The 21,539-nt window shown below is 40.7% G+C and overlaps 1 protein-coding gene across 3 annotated transcripts in view; it reads left to right on the top strand.

The window, feature by feature from the left end:
- fndc3a (fibronectin type III domain containing 3A) overlaps positions 1-21,539 on the top strand; it is a 418,327-nt gene that overhangs the window by 114,035 nt on the left and 282,753 nt on the right. The window contains exon 1 of one of the 3 annotated variants that reach the window (XM_051926327.1): positions 14,427-14,772. The exons of the other annotated variants lie outside the window; for them this stretch is intronic. Within the exon in view, the coding sequence (XP_051782287.1) occupies positions 14,761-14,772 (12 nt within the window). The 5' untranslated portion in view covers positions 14,427-14,760. Of the gene's footprint in view, positions 1-14,426; positions 14,773-21,539 lie in introns of those variants that run through there. 3 annotated transcript variants of the gene reach the window in all.

The raw sequence follows: 21,539 nt of genomic DNA, 5'->3' as shown, positions 1-21,539 counted from the left end.
GAACTATTGTAGGATCTAATGTAGTTCATAAAGTTTTTACTTTCAGGCACATCCTTAGAAGCTTCTGTAGATATTCCGGATATGAATGTAAAGGAGGCAGTCTAATCTGCCCCTTTTGACAACAACGTGTAAATTCATTATTTGTATTGCCAGTTGTTTCTTCTGTGAAGTTAAGTGAATGACAATGATTGCAAATGACATTCATTAATCCCAATGAATTTTCCTCAATAGTGGACTCATTATTGAAAGCGTTGTCAGCCAACTGGAGTAAGAGTTTAGCAGACGTCTGGTGTTGATGTCTGCGACGGGCATGTTTTGCTTGTGGTGTTTGAGTGCCGCGTTGTTGCATGTCCATTATTTGTGACGCGCTATTTTTGAGTTTTAATTGATCCGCCTCCGCTTTGCGCAAAGTCCGTTTCACTCTACGTCGTGCATTGTTTGTATCGTGCCTTGTCCGTTTTTGTATGTCGGTCAGTTGAGCTTTCTGCTTTTTGAGTCCTGCTTGCTTGTTTTCTGGCCGGTCATATGCGCGTTGCTTTGCTCCCTTTTTTGTATGTCTGAGACGCAAGCTCTTTCTTTTGAAATCGTGCTTGTTTTGATGCAGCACTTTGAGACGCGCGCTGTATGCGTCTACGTTCAATGTGTCGGTTCATTTGGGCACGTCTCTGTAACGGGGTTACTTGAGCTTTGCGTTTTTTGATCCGAGACATTTTTTCTCACGTATTTTCCGAAGCGCATTGTATGCGCCGCCGTGTATTCTTTTTGTTTCATTCGTGTTCGTGTGTTTGGTTCCGTTATCCAATCCGAATAGTTTTGTACCCGTGACCGTGTATGCATGACTTGTTTGTTCCTCAGCGTGCGAAATATGGATAAGTATTAAGGAGGTTCGCTCTCACTGTTAATATGGAGCCTTTTCTCCAGTTGAACGGTTAATAGTGCTTTATTTTAATGAGATCCACCTATGCTGCCTAGTGTGAAGATTTTGAGATGACGTATGTTTAATATGGACGTTTCCTTTAGATATGTGGCTTTGGGTGTCACTTCTTATTGATTGGGGGGGGTGTGTGGGTGAGGATTGTTGTTGAGCGAGCGTCTTCTTTCGTTTTGTGTTCCAGGGGCTTGTTGAATCCCCCTCTTTGTGTGTGTCCCGTCCGTTGCTTGTAGGGTGTGTGGGGTGGTTTTGTGTTCTTTTTTTTGTGTTCCAGGGGCTTTAAGGAGGTTCGCTCTCACTGTTAATATGGAGCCTTTTCTCCAGTTGAACGGTTAATAGTGCTTTATTTTAATGAGATCCACCTATGCTGCCTAGTGTGAAGATTTTGAGATGACGTATGTTTAATATGGACGTTTCCTTTAGATATGTGGCTTTGGGTGTCACTTCTTATTGATTGGGGGGGGGGGTGTGTGGGTGAGGATTGTTGTTGAGCGAGCGTCTTCTTTCGTTTTGTGTTCCAGGGGCTTGTTGAATCCCCCTCTTTGTGTGTGTCCCGTCCGTTGCTTGTAGGGTGTGTGGGGTGGTTTTGTGTTCTTTTTTTTTGTGTTCCAGGGGCTTGTTAAATCCCCCTCTTGGTGTGTATCCCGTCCGCCCTTTCTTGCGCCTGCGCAGTACGTCTTTTTGCAGCTACGGCCCATGGCCGGATGTGCCTGCGTCCATCATCCGGTTTAGCATTCTCGGTTAGTAATATGGATAATAAAATAAATATAGGTCGCCACTTCGCGGATTTTCACCTATCGCGGGGGGCTCTGGAACGTAACCACCGCAATAGGTGAGGGATGACTGTATTACATTCATCGGGCTCCTCCTTTTAATTAATTCCCAACAGCCTATATCAGAACATTACAACAGTCTAGACAAGAACAGGCCATTCAGCCCAACAATGCTCACCAGTCCTATGCACTTAATTCTTCTAAAATACATCAAGTCAAGTGTTGAATGTCTCTAAAGTACTACTTTCGACCACACTACTTGGTCACTTGTTTCATGTGTCTATGGTTCTCTGTGTGAAGAAAAACTCAGTGTAGCGAAACCTACTCTTAACAAGTTTCCAGCTGTGTTCCTGTGTTCTTGATGAACTCATTTTAAATTGACAGTCTCAATCCACTGCACTAATTCCCTTCATAATTTAAAACACTTCGGTCATATCTTCTCTTAATCTTCAATTATTAAACTGGAACTTTTATTACCAGGATGCTGTAGTATACATCTGTGCATGTGAATTTCCCATCGGGATTAATAAAGTATCTATCTATCTATCTATCTATATGATAAATATTGTACTCTATCAAAATCCATTAAAAAATATATACAATAACAGTCAAAGTTGTAAAGAAACTGCTTATTATTTTTAGTTTGACCATCAACATGACTAAAAGTCTTCACTTCAGTGAGAGTCCTAGAAGCATGACACCACACAGAGTGTAGGCATTGAGGCACATGTGCTGCAAATCTAACACATTTCTTGGACTGTCCACGCCTGTTACACACAAAACTTGTGATAGTTGGTGACTGTTTGCACTCGGTGGGCTTCAGAATGTCCATGTAGTACCATCATGACAGTCATGACAAGTTGGACACCTTGTAATGAAGAAACGCCTTTGAGGTAGCTATCCCTACAGGTCACATATTATCAAGTTGGGTGTCGCAATTTCGATCACTGCCATTATCATCAAAATGTTCATCTTGCAATAAATGTAGTTCTATTAAAATGTCAACACCTCTATACCTTTAACGCAAAGTCATAACTATAGACTATTTATACCACTCTTTTTATCCATCTGTTCCCTTTTAAAAGAAGAAAAAAAAAATTGTGACTATCCACTAGATGTCAACACTATAGTAGGTAATTATGAAGTGGCAGCAAAGCTCACCAGCAACCTGGCTGTGTCTGTAGAGGCTATATACTGAGATGCGAGTTATACTGAATGTCGCACTGTGACAGTTTCGGTGAGATACGACTTAACTTGTACCTTTCATTCAAAGTGTTAAAGTACTCCCAGACAATAGTGTGGTAAAGTGAGGTCTGTGGCTGATTGCCGTTTTAAATAAATAATTGGCAGATTCGTGTCTTCAGGTTGGGGCGTGGTAGCGTGGCAAGAGTAGTTCCTGTGTACGATGTTGGAGCGGATGGACGTATAATTAGTGCACAGGTGCAGGAACGCCCGCAACCGTAATTCATGCTGGGTAACTCTGGCTGAGCAGCAATGAGGTGTGGGAGTGACCGGAAGTTTGGACAGCTCGCTGCAGAAGACCAGGAAGGCAGCGGGGGTCGAGGAAGCTTGGAAGGAGAGTTCCAGCGTGAGCGCCATGACCGTTGGGGACTCAAGCCTAGGTCTGGAGAGGGAGCTTTACCGTAGCCATAAGACAGTAGGGACCCAGACCTGCGGAAAGTCAGCTGCATCTGTCATTAGGGTGACTCCTCGGCTGCAAGGCCTGTATTAGAAAGGACAGTTTCTTGCCTGAATTTTAACCTCGTTTTTAAGGGGCTTATTTATTCTGATTTTGATCTCTACAAAGTCACCTTTGTTGTAGGTATTGTTTATTTATTAATGGTCTGTTTGAAGCACTGCACTTTTTGAACACTTGTTTTGTTTTGACTTCTTTTTAATAAAAGCACTTGCACTTTTTACCATCCCCTTGCTTGGTGTGTTTGTCCTCATCTGCTTAGCTCATCCCAGTCATGACTATCGACGGTGTCGGGTTTAAGAGGCTCCCAAAATGGAAGAAGGAGGAAGGAGCCGACCCACACAGTCACAAATACCCATTTGCGAACAGTTCTTTGCTGTTTCAAAAACAGGTCCTTTCAAGGTAGCTGCTGACCATTATGTTTATTAGGCAACACAGGTAATTATTGGAAAATGCGGGACAGTTGAGAGTATCAATGTACCTACTAACAATTGAGTTGTGTGAGCAAAAATTTTCAATTGCATTACCCTGTAAATGGGACTTACTGTTATATAGTATTATCTATTCATATGTAATATGAAACTTTTATGCATTATAAACCGTGCTTAATAGTGGAATTTTTATTTAAACTGTTCAAGCACAAACTGTTCATTGATTTGTTTATGAAGCTGATAAGATAAGTTGCTCAACTGATTGGGCCAGAATACTGGATGGAATTCTTTAGGTATGGACTTTGGCAAAAAAACATTTACCGATATGCTAAAAATTAGTGAATAAAAAATCTTGTGAACACTTTTAAACATAAAACTTGATTTATCAGTAAATATGCAAATCTGTGCTCACAAATGGAAATGGGCAGTGTGATTTTATGTTGGTGTATTAATATCTTAAAAGTAATGTCTTTGTGTATGGATTTTTATGTGAATGTGTCAAATAAGTATGTCTATCCCTGTAAGGAATCTTACTCAGAGTAATGTATAGTTCAGGCTGATCGGTAAGTACCGTATATACTCACGTATAAGTCGGGTCTTGAAACCCAAAAAATCGATCATAAAATCAGACCCCTACTTATGCGCCCATTCAAAAATGCGACGCTTTTTTGGGTGTTACCGTGTGGTCGCGTAGGCACAATAGAAAGAGAGAGAGAGAGAGAGGTCAGTAGCACATGCTGATACAGAGCATTGCCGCACCCACATAGAAAAAAGGCAGTGTGCTCCGTGGTTACTCTCTCAGGTGGGTGTTAGCATATCATAATTTCTTGGACCAATAGCGTGAGTTTTCTGCATTCGACTTATACGACCAACATTATAAAGTACCAGAAATTATATGTTAAAATCAAGTCCTGACTTATCCATGGGAGAACTTATCCGCGAGTATATACGGTAGATAATAATGGGAAAAGAGGATAGGGGAAAACTGAATGTTTTTAAGAAGAAGAATGTTTTAATAGATAAGAGGGGTGCCTCTGTGCTTTAATAATCATTAATACATTTGTTGTTTGTTAAAAAAACATGTTTCATTCTGAAAATTGTATATACAGTAATCCCTCACTTATCGCGGGAGATAGGTTCCAAGGCCGACCGCGATAACTGAATTTCCGCGAAGTAGGGACACTATATTTATTTAATTATTTAACGTGTATTTGGACGTTTTTAAACCCTCCCTGTATTGTTTACAACCCACCATTTACTCTATTAAAAACAGGGACAACTGCTAAGCAATATGAAATCGGTAGATAAGTTTACACTTACTGTATAGCGAAGTACACGTAGCAGCTTGTAGGCGGTCATGACGTTGTCGACCTTGTTGCAAAGATTCCTAAAGCAGATTCCATCCAGACTACTGCCTTATCACGTCCACTTGCAACTCGTTTTGCACCCTGGTTAAAGGACACTGCGGCCATAGATCTTATATGCTTTTCCTCCTTTTTAAATAAAAAGAATCGATGTCCTGCAGCGGTGTAGCTGTTCCCTTCCTTCAACATATCCAAAACTTTGACCTTTTCTGCAATCATTTGCATCTTCTGTTGGTACTTGGACACGGCCCCTGAAGCATTAGCACGTTAAAGATGAATGAGTGAGATGAGACTTCCTGGTTAATGCAACACTCCGTCGCTGAGCCAATCAGCAGCACACAGGAACTTAACTGCGTGCTCTGATTGGGTAGCTTCTCAGCCATCCACCAATAGCATCTCTTGTATGAAATCAACTGGGCAAACCAACTGAGGAAGCAAGTAAAAAGACCCATTGTCCGCAGAAACCCGCGAAGCAGCAAAAAATCCGTGTTATGAATTTAGATATGCTTACATATAAAATCCGCGAAGTCGTGAATCTGCGAAAAGTGAACCGCGAATTAGCGAGGGATTACTGTAAATAGACTATCAGAATCCACCAAAACTGTCAGAACGGATATATGCATTTTTGGCTATACTGCTCATTTTTTGTTGTGTATGATCAGGCGTTTAAAAAAAATGTTAGTTATCAAAAAAGACTGCTCTCTTTAAATCAGTTACATTTTGTATACAATTTGCAAAAAATAAATATATAAATAAAATGACGCTTGATGCTTCGGAATATTTTAGTTGTCAGTAATTTTTGTCAGCTTAATCCATGGACATTATCCATCTTGAACTGCCATCTCTGGGGCTCTTGCCTGATCTCAGACTAGACATTAGGCTTTCTTATTCAGATTATGGTTATTTGTTGAAATTTTTGTTCATTGAGCTTTACTTTGCTCTATTTCACAAATCCATCCATCCATCCATTCTCTTCCGCTTATCCAAGGTCGGGTCGAGGGGGCAGCAGCTTGAGCAGAGATACCCAGGCTTCCCTCTCCCCGGCCACTTCTTCTAGCTATTCCGGAAGAATCCCAAGGCTTTCCCAGGCCAGCCGGGAGACATAGTCCCTTCAGCCTGTCCTGGGTCTTCCCCGGGGCCTCCTCCCGGTTGGAGATGCCCGGAACACCTCACTAGGGAGGCGTCCAGGAGGCATCCTGATCAGATGTCCGTGCCACCTCATCTGACTCCTCTCGATGCGGAGGAGCAGCGGCTCTACTCTGAGCCCCTCCCAGATGACTGAGCTTCTCACCCTATCTTTAAGGGAGAGCCCAGAGACCCTGCGGAGGAAACTCATTTCAGCCGCTTGTATTCGCAATCTTGTTCTTTTGGTTACTACCCATAGCTCATGACCATAGGTGAGGGTAGGAACATGGATCGACCGGTAAATTGAGAGCTTTGCCTTGTGGCTCAGCTCCTTTTTCACCACGACAGACCGATGCAGAGCCCTCATCACTGTGGACTCCACACCGATCCGCCTGTCGATCTCACGCTCCATTCTTCCCTCACTTGTGAACAAGACCCCGAGATACTTGAACTCCTCCACTTGAGGCAGGATCTTGCTCCCAACCCTGAGAGGGCACGCCACCCTTTTCCGGCTGAGGACCATGGTCTCGGATTTGGAGGTGCTGATTCCCATCCCAGCCGCTTCACACTCAGCTGCGAACCGATCCAGAGAGAGCTGAAGATCATGGCCTGAAGAAGCAAACAGGACAACATCATCTGCAAAAAGCAGTGACTCAATCCTGAGTCCACCAAATCGGACCCCCTCAACACCCTGGCTGCGCCTAGAAATTCTGTCCATAAAAGTTATGAACAGAATCGGTGACAAAGGGCAGCCCTGGCGGAGTCCAACTCTCACTGGAAACGGGTTCGACTTACTGCCGGCAATGCGGACCAAGCTCTGACATTGGTTGTAGCCCTTATCAGGGGGTCTGGTACCCCATACCCCTGGAGCACCCCCCACAGGATTCCCCAAGGGACACTGTCGAACGCCTTTTCCAAGTCCACAAAACACATGTAGACTGGTTGGGCGAACTCCCATGCACCCTCCAGGACTCTGCTAAGGGTGTAGAGCTGGTCCATTGTTCCGCGACCAGGACGAAAACCACACTGTTCCTCCTGAATCCGAGGTTCGACTATCCGACGGACCCTCCTCTCCAGAACCCCCGAATAGACTTTTCCAGGGAGGCTGAGGAGTGTGATCCCTCTGTAGTTGGAACACACCCTCCGGTCCCCCTTCTTAAAGAGGGGGACCACCACCCTGGTCTGCCAATCTAGAGGCACTGTCCCTGATGTCCATGCGATGTTGCAGAGGCGTGTCAACCAAGACAGCCCTACATCATCCAGAGCCTTGAGGAACTCTGGGCGTATCTCATCCACCCCTGGGGCCCTGCCACCAAGGAATTTTTTGACTACCTCAGTGACCTCAGTCCCAGAGATGGGGGAGCCCACCTCCAAGTCCCCAGGCTCTGCTTCCTCATTGGAAGGCAAGTTATTGGGATTGAGGAGGTCTTTGAAGTACTCCCCCCACCGACCCACAACGTTCCGAGTCGAGGTCAGCAGCGCACCATCCCCACCATATACACTGTTGACACTGCACTGCTTCCCCCTCCTGAGACGCTGGACAGTGGACCAGAATCTCCTCGAAGCCATCTGAAAGTCGTTCTCCATGGCCTCCCCAAACTCCTCCCATGCCCGAGTTTTTTCCTCAGCAACCACCGAAGCCTCATTCCGCTTGGCCTGCCGGTACCTATTAGCTGCCTCCAGAGTCCCACAGGACAAAATGGACCAGTAGGACTCCTTCTTCAGCTTGACAGCATCCCTCACCACTGGTGTCCACCAACGGGTTTGGGGATTGCCGCCACGACAGGCATACACCACCTTACGGCCACAGCTCTGGTCAGCCGCCTCAACAATAGAGGCACGGAAAATGGCCCATTCGGACTCAATGTCCCCCACCTCCCTCGGGACGTGGTTGAAGTTCTGCCGGAGGTGGGAGTTGAAGCTACTTCTGACAGGGGGCTCTGCCAGACATTCCCAGCAGACCCTCACAACATGTTTGGGCCTACCAGGCCTGACCGGCATCCTCCCCCACCATCGAAGCCAACTCACCACCATGTGGTGATCAGTTGACAGCTCCGCCCCTCTCTTCACCCGAGTGTCCAAGACATGTGGCCGCAAGTCTGATGACACGACCACAAAGTCGATCGTTGACCTGAGGCCTAGGGTGTCCTGGTGCCAAGTGCACATTTGAACACCCCTATGCTTGAACATGGTGTTAGTTATGGACAATCCGTGACGAGCACAGAAGTCCAATAACAAAACACCACTCGGGTTCAGATCGGGGGGGCCATTCCTCCCAATCACGCCCTTCCAGGTCTCACTGTCATTGCCCATGTGAGCATTGAAGTCTTCCAGCAGTACGAGGGAGTCCCCAGAAGGTATGCCCTCTAGCACCCCCTCCAGGGACACCAAAAAAGGGTGGGTACTCTGAACTGTTGTTCGGTGCATACGCGCAAACAACAGTTAGGACCAGTCCCCCCACCCGAAGGCGGAGGGAGGCTACCCTCTCGTCCAACGGGGTAAACCCCAATGTACAGGCTCCAACTCGGGGGGCAATAAGTATCCCCACACCCGCTCGGCACCTCTCACCGGGGGCAACTCCAGAGTGGTACAGAGTCCAGCCCCTCTCAAGGAGATTGGTTCCAGAGTCCAAGCTGTGTGTCATGATGAGCCCGACTATATCTAGTCGGAACCTCTCAACCTCGTGCACAAGCTCAGGCTCCTTCCCCTTCAGAGAGGTGACGTTGCACGTCCCAAGAGCCAGCTTCTGTAGTTGAGGATCAGACCGCCAGGGTCCCCGCCTTCAGCCACCGCCCAACTCACACTGCACCCGACCTCCTTGGCCCCTCCCATAGGTAGTGAGCCCATGGGAAGGTATTTCACAAATCAAACAAAGATAATTACTGCTAAACTCTATATGAATTATGTTTTGAAGTGCATGTGGTGTGGCTGCTGGTATTGTCACTATGCCTGAGAAATCCTGTTCTTGAGCTTCAGGGACGACTGCTGTAAATATGTCATCTAGAAAAGCCTGGCTTCAGGCACAGAAGGCAGATGGCAACGGCCAGATCAGAGAAGATGCTGATCTGGGATATCGACAGGAAATTAATACTGCTGGATTACAATCCACTCCGCCTTCCAGCTTCAAGCATATAAGATGGAGAAGGAGATTAAACTGCAGAACTTTCACAACTAGGTGAACAAGAACTTTATTTCCACCTTTTTTATCATGTTAAGGGGGACAGTTTGAGACATTTGGAGGATGAAGGCATGTTGTATCTACCTCACATCCAGGGTATGATATCATAACTCCTATATGGATAGGATTACACTCCAGGTAAAAGTGAGGATTGTACAGGTGACTCCGCTACAGGACTGAATCAAGATACACATTTGAACAAAGATAAACACCTTGGCACAAATTTTGAAATTAGTAGTGTTATCACCTCCCATTAAGATGAGGTTTCTTCTAGGTCTAACCCTAAATTGGATTAACCAAGGTTGAAAATGTTAAATTAAACATAATGTATGAGCAGCAGCACATATCAAGCTAACATCAGTAAGTCCAATTCTCTTTGTTCTGGTAATGTCTAAAGACATTAATGACTTCGTCTTTTTTTGATTTCCTGGATGTCACTTCATCCCTTGGCCCCAAAATCTAGGACATGGTATCACATCAGGTGGGAGGAGAGGAATAATAATATAGACTGAAATGTTTCAAAGAAAAACCTAGTTTGAAGTTTCATTAAATCCATTTTATTAGAAACCATCCAGTGTTTTTTTTTTTTTTTTTTTAAAGCTATATTTTGAATATGAAACAAAGTCATTCAGCCCATAAATGATTAATGTGTTTACTTTTCAGTTGCACAGTTTTATTGACATGTGTTTCAAGAGAAAAGTGTTAGTAAAAATGAAAATACACTGTTTGGTACACTGGGTGAACTGCATCTTAAAATCAAAATGGTAAACAGTATGACACATCAGTGTTATAAATGTGGTAAAGTGTTAAATGAGACATTTTGTAAAATGTAAATTACTAAGAAAAAGTCTTTAACTCTATAACATATTTTATCTTTATTATACAGTACTGTTTTTTTATGTAGAGTGCCACAACCCTGCCTGACTGCTGTGTCTGTGTATAGGAGAGTGGCAGACCCCACTACAATAAATAACCCTGCTGTTCCTGTTTCAAGCTGAATAGAGCTGGTTTTGCTAAAGTACTGAGACTCAGACTTGTGTTTTGGGGTGCAAGACAAGGACTTATAGCGTGACCCCGATCTTTTAGGGTTTGCTTCTGTGGCGCTTTGCTGCAGCGCTGTGAGCCTGCTGTTGCCCTGCCCCAGCAACGGACAAACAATCTTTCACAGACATGGCAGCTGCACTTTGGGACACACTTTAGCGTGACGTTCCATTGGGTGGGGGGTTGGTCCCAAAAGAGTTCAGTAACCTCACAATATGAAGAAGAAGAAAACGATGATTCAGCTTCTGATTGATAACTATGCTGCCCACAACATGCTTCCACATTTAAATAATGTTCGCGTTGAATTCCTCCCACCCAATTGCACAGCAGTGCTTCAGCCATTGGATTTGGGCATCATTCGCACCTTGAAAGTGTATTATCACAAGGAAATGCTGAGAAAAATATTCGATCTCTATTTGCCTTGCCATTACTTCTCCAAGTAATCATTTCTCTTTGTTTGCACTAATGCAATATTTACTATTGCCACTGCTCGTTCACATCCAGGACTGTCTCGCGGGGACGTAGAACATGAGATTCTTGCAAGACACGCCCTACTTACAACCAATATCAAATAATATCAAATAAGACCGCGGGCAGCAAAACACTCAGTCGTGTAATCCAGGACTCTCAGTGCATATAAAGCGTATAAGGACAAAACGTTACAGATGAAACACCAATGAATAATCGAAGAAGAAAGAGCAGCACGGAGAAAAGAGACCCAAAAGCATTGGAGAGAAAAAAATGCAAAAAAGAAACAGAATAATCTATGCAAATTCAGAAAATAAGAAAAGTAATAATCAGCCCAGAACAAGTGGAATTGAAAAAAAAGAAGGTCCAATCAGGCTCAGAAATAAAAGACACAGAGTAAAAGACAAAGTAGAACTTCATAAAGACGTTCAAAAACGTTGGTGCCATACACATGCAGAGCAGGTTAGAGATTATGAAAGCAAAAGTAAAGATTGCATTAGCGCAAACAAAGAGAAATTATTACTTGGAGAAATAACGGCAAGGCAAACAGAGATCGAATATATGGAAATAGGTGATATGTCAGAAGTATGTAAATATTGTAAGGCTTTGAAGTTTAAGTCAGAGACTTGTAGATTGTCTAATTAGTGTTGCCATCAGGGAAAAGTAGTGTTTATACACAATGATGAAGCGTATCCAAGAGAATTAGAAGATTTGATGTTTGGGGAAAGTGAAATCCACAAACACTACAGGCAAAATATCTGAGTCTACAATAATCTTTTCGCATTTGCATCATTCAATGCTCAAAACGTAGATTTACACAAGAATGGACCATCGCTATGAGAATCTGTGGTCCAGCAACAATTAAAGCAACGACAAGTTTAATTTCGAAGAAACCACAGTTTGGTCAGGTATATATTTATGATCACGGAGAAGCGATACAACATAGAATCGAAAGAGTTAAACGATCGGATGTATTAGAAATTATACAGCCAATACTGGATACAAATCCAGACGTCCAAAAGTATCGCACTTTTCATGAAATTTATCTGCAAAATGTGGACAAAGAAGTTTTCTTGGATTTGTATATGAATCAGAAAGACCACGCATGCATATATAATAAACCAACATGTGACGAATTATCAGCGATAATAGTTATGAAGACAGAGATATCAAAAACAGTAGATTTTTGTGTTTATCCAAAAGCAAAACATGAATCGAAATTTCTGTCTAATAATTCACCACATTCTGATCCATTACTCTTTCCTTTTCCCAGATGGAGAAACAGGATGGTCATACAATATGAAACACACAAATTCAGAAAAACGAATAACACCAACACAATATTTCAGGGCAAAATTAGCGATATGTTCCAATGTATTTAACCCACTTCTGTCATCTCAACGTCTAATGCAACATTACATTATTAATGCGTATCTAAAAGTCGATTGTTTTATCAGAAAATCTTAATGTTATTGAAAGAACTTGAAACGGTGTTCGGTCAAATCCGAGCATACATTTACACGATCGAATTTCAGAAACGGGGTTTACCGCACATGCATTTATTGGTTACTTTGCAAAAAAAAATTATTAACTGCTGATGATGTAGAGATCGTTTTGTCTGTGCTGAAATTCCAAACAGAGAAACCTATCCTGAATTATGGTACAAAGTCATTAAACACATGTCTCACTGACCTCATTTAAAAGATTCAACATGTTGGGACTCGAAAGAAAAAAGTGTTTAAAAAAATTTCCAAAAGCTTTCGTTCAAACAACAGATATGACTAAGGCTTGCTTTCCAGATTATCGCCGAAGAGATAATTGTCACAAACAACACGCTTATCACGGAAAGAAAGATGGAAAAATTGTGATGATTGATAATTCAATGATTGTACCATATACCCACGTATTTGCTAAAAAGATTCAATTGTCATATTAATGTTGAATATTAAAAGTGTTTATCCGGAAAACCAAACACTGGGTTTGGCATAGCGAAGCCCCCTAGTAATATAAAAAGAAATAATGAATAAATACTTTATAGCTATGTTTGGCTCACCTTTTTTATATATATATATATATATATATATATATATATATATATATACACACACACACACAATATGGGCTGAACACACATCAAAATGACTGAAAAGGGAGAAAATGTAAAAAGAAAGAAAACATCTGCCGGTAGTCCCAGTCCCAGTGAAGCATAATGCAGGTGTATCGCTGTTGGTTTAAAGGAGCCCCCTGTAGCATTTCTTGACACACTTCTGCTGAATAATTTGTTGGCTGAAAGTCCTCAGTGTTATGTCAGAGAGAGGATGTGCAGAATTGTTTGTAATGGCATTCGGTTTTGTTTTCATTCTCTCCTTCAGTACGTCCTCCATGGGGTCCAGAGTGTGTCCCATAACTAAGCCTTTTTTTAAATTAGCTTGATGATTCGGTGGGCCTCTCCTGAAGTGATGTTACCAGTCCAGTGTAGAAAACCACACTTGACCGTCAGAGTAGGCAGAATCAGCCCTCATTAAAAACAGGAAATATCAAAAAATAAAATGGTGGGAATGAAGACCTGAGTACACCCATCCATTTTATTGATTATTCAGTTCACAGCGGTGGGGTAGGGTGGGTTTCTGGAGCCTATTCTGCAGTTATCAACCTTAAAGCAGGAACCAGTTTTTTAATCTGCCACCTGCTGTTTAAGTAGAAGCAATACAATGCATTGCATTAAATAAATCGAAGTGAACTGTCTTTTTTAGGGGGCACTTGGAATTTAATAAGAAGATGTTTTTATTTTAATTAAAGTAGTATACATTTTTATCTGAAACACAATATAAATGTCAAAAATGTACATTTTATATGTTAAGGTACAGAATAAGAAAATTTGTCTTAACCATTAAGAAATAAAATTGTGGGTTTGCTAAACCCAATATGTTTTTTATATATATATATATATATATATATATATATATATATATATATATGAAGTGATCCAAGTCATATTTAAACTGCGTGGTTTTTGGAAGAATTCACAAAATAAGTTTATTGAACACAGTTGAGTGTAAACCACATGTGTTAAATGACAGACCCAAAATGATTTATAGCCTTTTAAGTTCATTTGTAAGTAAAATGAGCCACAGCTATCTTTTTGGTAGCCTGCTACAGCAATTTCATTCAATGAGCTTTCTTCCCCTTGCAAACTAATGAGGTTAAATTGAAAATCAGTCATTTTTAACCAGAGGTATTCTGAATCATGCTTGTTTTTTTCCTCCTCCTTTTTTTTTTCCTTTTTCCAAATCACTGACGTTGATAGTTTTATCTATCTGCAGATGCTGCTGCAGCTATTTGTTGATTTAGTTGCTATGGCAACAGGAAATTCATGTGCAGTAGGACATGCACTGTACACGGGCTAATTTGATATGAAGCAAAGGCAGAGGTATCGTAGGTACTGATGGCCGGAGTGATAATAAGTCTTACTTTGAGCAGCCGGTTTTCTACGTCTCATGTTATGTGGACATGAGGCACTTGCTTCACAGAAGGATACCTAGAATTGTTCTGGAATGGTTATCAAGTTTCCTGTCTGATAATCAAAGAATTCACCTCCTGATGAACATATAAGATTAATTGTCTTCTGCTTTTAATGAATGGTTAAAAAAAAAAAAAAAAAAAAAAAGACGAGCAACATCAAACCAGGTGACTGTTGAAATCCTCCACAATACGTCTGTTACAGTGCTAACGGCAGCTGAATGAGACAAAGCAATGAGAGCCACGGTAAGCGCAAGTATGAAGGCTTGCTTAGTTTTTTTTAATTTATTTTTTGCACTTCTTCATTGGTGCCTTTATCAGTGCATTTGCATCTGATGGGAATTTTTTAATCGGGTTTATCAAGTGCTTGATGGGAAGTGATTGAAAAGGATACAACTTTAAAACATAACCTTCCCTGGAGTTGTTGATATCAAGTCAGAACTACAATATTATTTGTGCTTGCAGCTGACCAGAATTTAACTTAAATTTCTCTCCCAGGTGGGGATTTGCGTTGATTTATTTTATTTCTTTTCATGGGTTTGTTGCAGTGAGGTGGTTGATGAAGTACAGTAGAAAACCTCGCTATTTTAGTTTAGTCAGAGTCAATGCAGAGGGATGGGTAATGAAGACAGTTTCAGCATGGAGTGCAGCCAATATCTTCTTTAGGTAAAAAGGACTTCATCATTCAGGTATTCTGTGCTTTTTGTATGCAGTCTTTCCAGTCCTGCAAAAATACAATTAAATAAGAATAATATTCTGTTGTGTCATAGAAAAAGGCTTTTCTAAAATGTTCAATTCTTTTCCTTCACTTGGAGATTGCTTTAGTACTGGCTGAAACTGTGGGGGTGGGAATAAAAGTTTTCATCGCTCCTCGCATATGAGGACAGCTGTTGGCTTTATAGGTAATGAATAGCTGAGTTTGTCTTTTTAACAACACCCCTCTCTATTTCTTCTTTGTGTGTGTTTTGGACTATAACAGCCTCTTTACTTTTGTGTATTAAATAATGCAAAGGCACTGGAGTATTTTTTTTTGTATTGTTTGGGATAATAAGAAGGCTTACTGATGTCTGTCACCGTTTACGCATTTGTGCACGATTTGAAGTCATTCCAATACGGCAGAATTTGTTCTGTGCGCATGGTGAAGTAGAAAGCTATCAGTAAACCAATTTTCTTTTAGCAAAAAGAAGGGGGTGTAAAACGCTACACCCTATTGCAATTATCATCCAGACATAATTGCATCATATTAGCCAAAACAGAACCCCTGCTTGCCCACATTACATGTTTTTGGACCCTTTATCTTTTTGACCACAGACAAAACAAGTTTGACACAACCCTGTCTGCAAGTAGATAATCATTTAAGCTCTTTTCAGACTGTTATCAGCCTTGCTATTTACATATCTTCATGAAATGTCAGTATCTTTACTGACATACAGATTGGCTAATGTGGCTTTGTGAAAGCAGGATGATATACTATTGAAAGATTTCTAATTCAGACTCTTAAAGCTTTAAAATATGCAGTGAAATTAATAACTATATACTGTAAACCAGGGGTTCTGGGGGGCTACTATGGTTGAATATTTTCATTACTTGTTTTTTCTGCTGCTAATTAACTTCTTTTCCCTTCATTTTAATGGCCTTGTCATTTTAAGTTCCAGACCCCTGAATTGCTTTTTTTTTCCCCCTTAAATGGCAGTTAAACAGAAATGAGATGTGAAGTGAACCAACAGGTGAACTGCTAAGTTGGGGTCTCACACTCCCAACCAGTTTCTTATTTAGAAGCCCGTTCTTGTTTTTAATTAAATAAGTTAAATTTAATTCCATGTCTCATAGGGTTGTGGATTTAATACACAAAACCTTTCACTCCGACTCCTCCATTTCTGGCACCAACGACTCCGACTCCTCTATTTGTAATGAAATAAATAAATATATACTGGAGACCGTGGGTCTCTAACTCCAGCCCCAGATGGCTGCTGTACTCAGTATTTTCATTCTACCCCTTTTCTTATTTAGTGACCAGTTTTTGATACTAATTATCTTGTTTTCTATTCATTTTAATTGACTTGTTTATTAAGATTCAGTTCTCTTAATTGCTCCGTTTTTTTGTCCTTAAATGGCACCCAAATAGAGATGAGATGTGAAGTATGCCAACAGATGGCCAGGCTAAGTCGGGGCCTCAAACACCAACCAGTTTCTTAATTAGAAGCCGATTGCTATTGTTAATTAAATAAGTTCTTTAATTCTATAGCTTGCAGGGCTGTGGAATTGGTATATTAAAAACTCGATTCAATACACAAAACCTTTCACTCCATCTTCTCAATTTCTGGTACCAATGACTCCCAACTCCTCTATTTGTAATGAAATAAATAAATATATACTGTACCAGGGATCTGTAACTCCAAACCCAGAGGCTACTGTGACTGAATATTTTCATTCTACCCCTCTTCTTAATTATTGACCAGTTTTTGATACTAATTAACTTGTTTTCCATTCATTTTAATTAACTTTTTTTTTTAAGATTCAGTCCTCTGAATTGCTCCATTTTTTTCCTTAAATGGTACCCAAACTGAAATGAGATGTGAAATGAGGTGAACAGCTAAGTCAGGGCCTCAAATGCCAATCAGTTTCTTAATTAGAAGCCGATTCTTGTTGTTAACTAAAATTCTGTGGCTTACAGGGTTGTGGAGTTGATATACAAAACCTTTGACTCCAACTCTTGACTCCTCAATTTCTGGCACTTTCCAATCCTCTATTTCTGATGAAATAAATAAATAAATAAATATTGTACCAGGGATCTCTAATTCTGGTCTCAGAGGCTTCTGTCTATGACGAATTTCATTCTAACCCTTTTCTTAATTAGTGACCAGTTGTTTTCCCTTCATTTTAATGGACTTGTTTTTTTAAGATTCAGTCCTCTGAATTGCTCCATAATTTCCTTAAATGGCACCCAGACAGAAATGAGATGTGAAGTGAGATGAACAAACCTCAAACACTAACCAGTTTCCTAATTAGAAGCCGATTGTTCTTGTTAACTAAATAAGTTCTTTAATTCCATGGCTTGCAGGACTGTGGAGTCAGTACAAAAAACCTTCGACTCCAACTCCGACTCCTCAATTTCCTTCAACTCCAACTTCAGCTCCACACTTTCTGGTACTTCTGTGTGTCCACTAGGGGGCGCTTGCTCCCAGGGAATGATTTTGTTTGTGATTGCGGTGTGTTACTTAACCTGAATCTATATAACATAAAAGATGATTCCCCTCCCTAGCGATACGATGGTAAAAAATCACATAGGAGAAATAACTTCGTTCACTGCAGATAGTACAAAGACGAATGAAGCCAGTGACAAGACCCTGTTCTGGAGTGGGGGTCTGAGGAGTGAATCATCAATGCAGATCTGGAAGGCATTCTCAGGAACAGGTGGCAACATTTTCAATCCATCCGTTGGCTTCAAAGGTGTGCCTGGCAAAGTTTATACTATTTCTCCACGTTCAGTGCCCCCTCAGACGAACATGCAATTCCAAACAAGACAACAATGCTCTCCAAACAAGGATACGATTCTGTGCTGACTTAAAAGATGGAAATAGCACATGGTTACAGCATGGTTCCCATTTGTCGTAGTCCATCTTTATGTTGCTTGCATGGCAGTTCTCTGTATCAGCTTCTGTGCTTAATCTGGCCCTATTTCTGCTCTACCACATGTGAGTAAAAATCAGGTTTTACAAGATATATTTGCACATAGCACAGTGACATATTAAACTTATTCTTACATTCCAACTCCTCAATTTATAAGACTAATATGTTTACTCTGTTAATTGAAAACACACAGCATACAAGATACAAAGCACTTTATCCCTTCCAGTTTGAATCATCCGGCTACTTTTTAGCACTTTAACGATGTTGTGTCTTACAAACACTGAGTAACATTAAATAGAGGGCCAAACTTAGAAAATTAAAAAAGAAGCAATATTTTTATAGAAAGTTTAGAAGAAAAATAGTTTAATTGGATCATTATATGTGAAATTGGACAATTTAACAAATTATATTACAATTTACATTTGGTCAGAGTCTGTATGTTTTTTCCACTGACTCTGACTCAAGTCACTCAGTATTTGCTTCCAACTCCACAGCCCTGATGACTTGTTGGTGCTTCCATTCTGCCACAGCAGACATTTCTAAAGCTGTTGTTTTTCTGTTTTCTATAGCACCGTCGAAATGTTTTGTGGACTTGAACAGATCGTCATTGCTCAGACTTTCATCTGATGGATACAGATGTGTCATGTGTTGGCTCATTTTGTATCGTTTGGCTGCTTATTAAGGAAAAAGAAACAATTAAGGGGTCTGAAGTTTAGGTTGTACTCACACTAGCAATTTGTTCCATGCCTGAGCATGTTTGTCTGCATGTATACCCAAAGTCTAGTTCGTTTGACTAATGTGATCGTTCTGTTCTGTGCCAACTGTACCATGCCCTTGCCTGCTTGGAAGAGGTCGGCCCGGACATGGTTCAATAGGATTCGAGAACAGTGTGATTGCTGAATGTACCATAGCATGGAACACAGACATGACGTCAATGATGCAATGTCATTTCATTTAATAGCATTTAAGTTGAAAACAGATTTTTATTCTTACCTTATTGATGAGTGTGAATTGTAGTTGGCAATAAAAGCTGCAAATTCCTCCCTTAACATCATTTGTCTCCGTAAAAATCTTCTCATATACACAGTACGATTAACAGCAAAACGCTTCGCTGCACACTCAGTAAATCTGTAAGACGGTAGAGTGTTATCCTGCCCTCCTTGACTCCAAAACGTACACAAAATAAGTAAAATCATTTTTACATGCATGTTGTAACTCAGTGTTCGGATCTTGTTTTGGCTTTACACGAACTCAACATGGTAATAACAAAAGCGTGCCCAGGCCCAGAACGTTAAGCGCAGTGTGAGTGCAGGCCAGTGGGGGGAGTAGGGAGGGGGGACAATTATGCTTGTGCACGATACAGAACAAACACACCTAGTGTGAGTACACCCTAAAACAGCAAGTTGATTAAAATGAAAGGAAAGAACTTAAATAGCAGCAAAAACTGGTCACTAATTAGGCAAAGGGTTAGAATGCAAATCTGCAGCCCATCCAGGACTGGTATTGGAGACCCCTGCTTTAGACAAATGCATAAATGTCTTTCTGTGGATGTGATAATGACAGGGTGCTTTTTTAATAATGATTGAGTATCACTCTGGTTGTCATTATTTGTGTGTAGGACTAAGCCCAAGAAAAAATGACAATATTGTATAAAAATAAAATGGTTTTATTTATTTATTTATTTATTTATGTTTATCTTTTATGCCTTTATGTGACCATCTCAATCGTAGATCACAGTCGAGCAATGTTAGGATGAATTATCGATTGTTTGGAAGTCTGAGTTTCTAGCCTTGTTATGTAGTTTTTAGGACGCTACAGTATCTTGGCTTTTTTGTATTAGCCGTCTTTTAGGATTTATTTGCAAGTGGTTGAACAAACTCAAAGAAATACTCCACCCAAAAATTGTATTTTTTTTTCTTACTCCATGTAGTTTGCAATGATGGCCAAGAAAACATTTTACTGTCAAGTTTTTATTTCAAATGCCTTGTTGGGTCTGAGCACATTCTATTTTAGTTCACAAGAGTGTTTTTTCCAGAAGTCACTTATTTAACAGTCAGTTCTAGTCATTTGTAGCCAGCTTAGTCCTGAACAGGGTCACACTTTGGTTGGTGTTAGAGTTTATCTCAGCTAGCATAGGGCACAAGGCAGGAACAAGCCCAGGACAGGATGCCAGTCCATCGTAGGGCGAACATGCAGACACACACTAACACTCACACATCCACAACCACACACTGGGGCTAATTTAGTATCGCCAAGGAAACTCGCGCAGACACAGGCAGAACATGCAGACTCCATGCAGACAGGGCCTGGGACCCAAATCTTGGTCTCCTTATTGCGAGGCAGCAGCGATACCACTGTGCCCCCCTCTTATTGAACAGTATTTTAGTAAAAAAAAAAAAAAAATGTTTTAAGCTGTTAAGAGCATACAACTGGATGATGGCTTGATATGTGGATTATGTGAGTTAAGTAACAGGAGATGTTTTGATATTGTTTGTTTGCTGTTGTCCAATGCTGGTCGAAGTTGATTTATATTTTATCAGAAACTTTTTTTTAATCTCTGTTCTGCATTAAAACATGAGATAAAAAGTTTTTTTTGGCCATCAATACAAACTACATGGAGTAAGTGACATATAAAAAAGTGTCATTTTTATGTGGCATATTCCGTTAAGTTGTCAACAAAGAGGCAGCTAGAACATGGATTTAGATTAGGTTAGATAGACTTTATTAATCCAAAGGGGAAATTCAGATGCATACAGCAGCAGAAACATAAGAAACAAGAATACAGACTCACAGGACAAATTCTACAATCAATCAATAGATAATACATAAACAAAACAAATAGATGTATATTGTGCAGAAAGTTTAAAAATGAACTTAATGAGTACATTGGGAGGAAGAACTGAATCACCTGATAGCAGTGGGCAGAAAAGACCTCCAGAGGTGCTTCTTAGCAAACCATGATAGAATGAGTCTTTGGCTAAAAGTGCTCCAAGAGCCTCCTGGAGGGGATTTTTTCATGTTGCCACCATCCACTTTTCCACAACTCCTTCTAGTGTGTCCAGGGGTTGCCCTATGATGGAGTAGGCTTTCTTTTTTAATGTTGTTCAGGCATTGGGCTTCTTTTGAGCTTGATTTGCTTCCCCAGGAGACAGTAGCTTAGAAATCAGAAAGCACATTTTACAACCATCATGTGAAATAATACACTTCCATAATCTAAATGACAGTTTTTTTTAACCACACAGTATAAGCCCTTCTAAAATATCCTTCATTTTTGCAAAGGAAATGCATTCAAGTATTTTACTATATTATAAAAATAGCCAAAATATTTTTTTCTTTTGCGTAATAAAGAAATTAATCTTGATTTGTTTGCAGAAGCTTGCATG

The sequence above is a fragment of the Erpetoichthys calabaricus genome, chromosome 4 (assembly GCF_900747795.2).
Source record: "Erpetoichthys calabaricus chromosome 4, fErpCal1.3, whole genome shotgun sequence".
NCBI lineage: Eukaryota > Metazoa > Chordata > Cladistia > Polypteriformes > Polypteridae > Erpetoichthys > Erpetoichthys calabaricus.
This window is presented reverse-complemented; position numbering and strand designations above follow the sequence as displayed.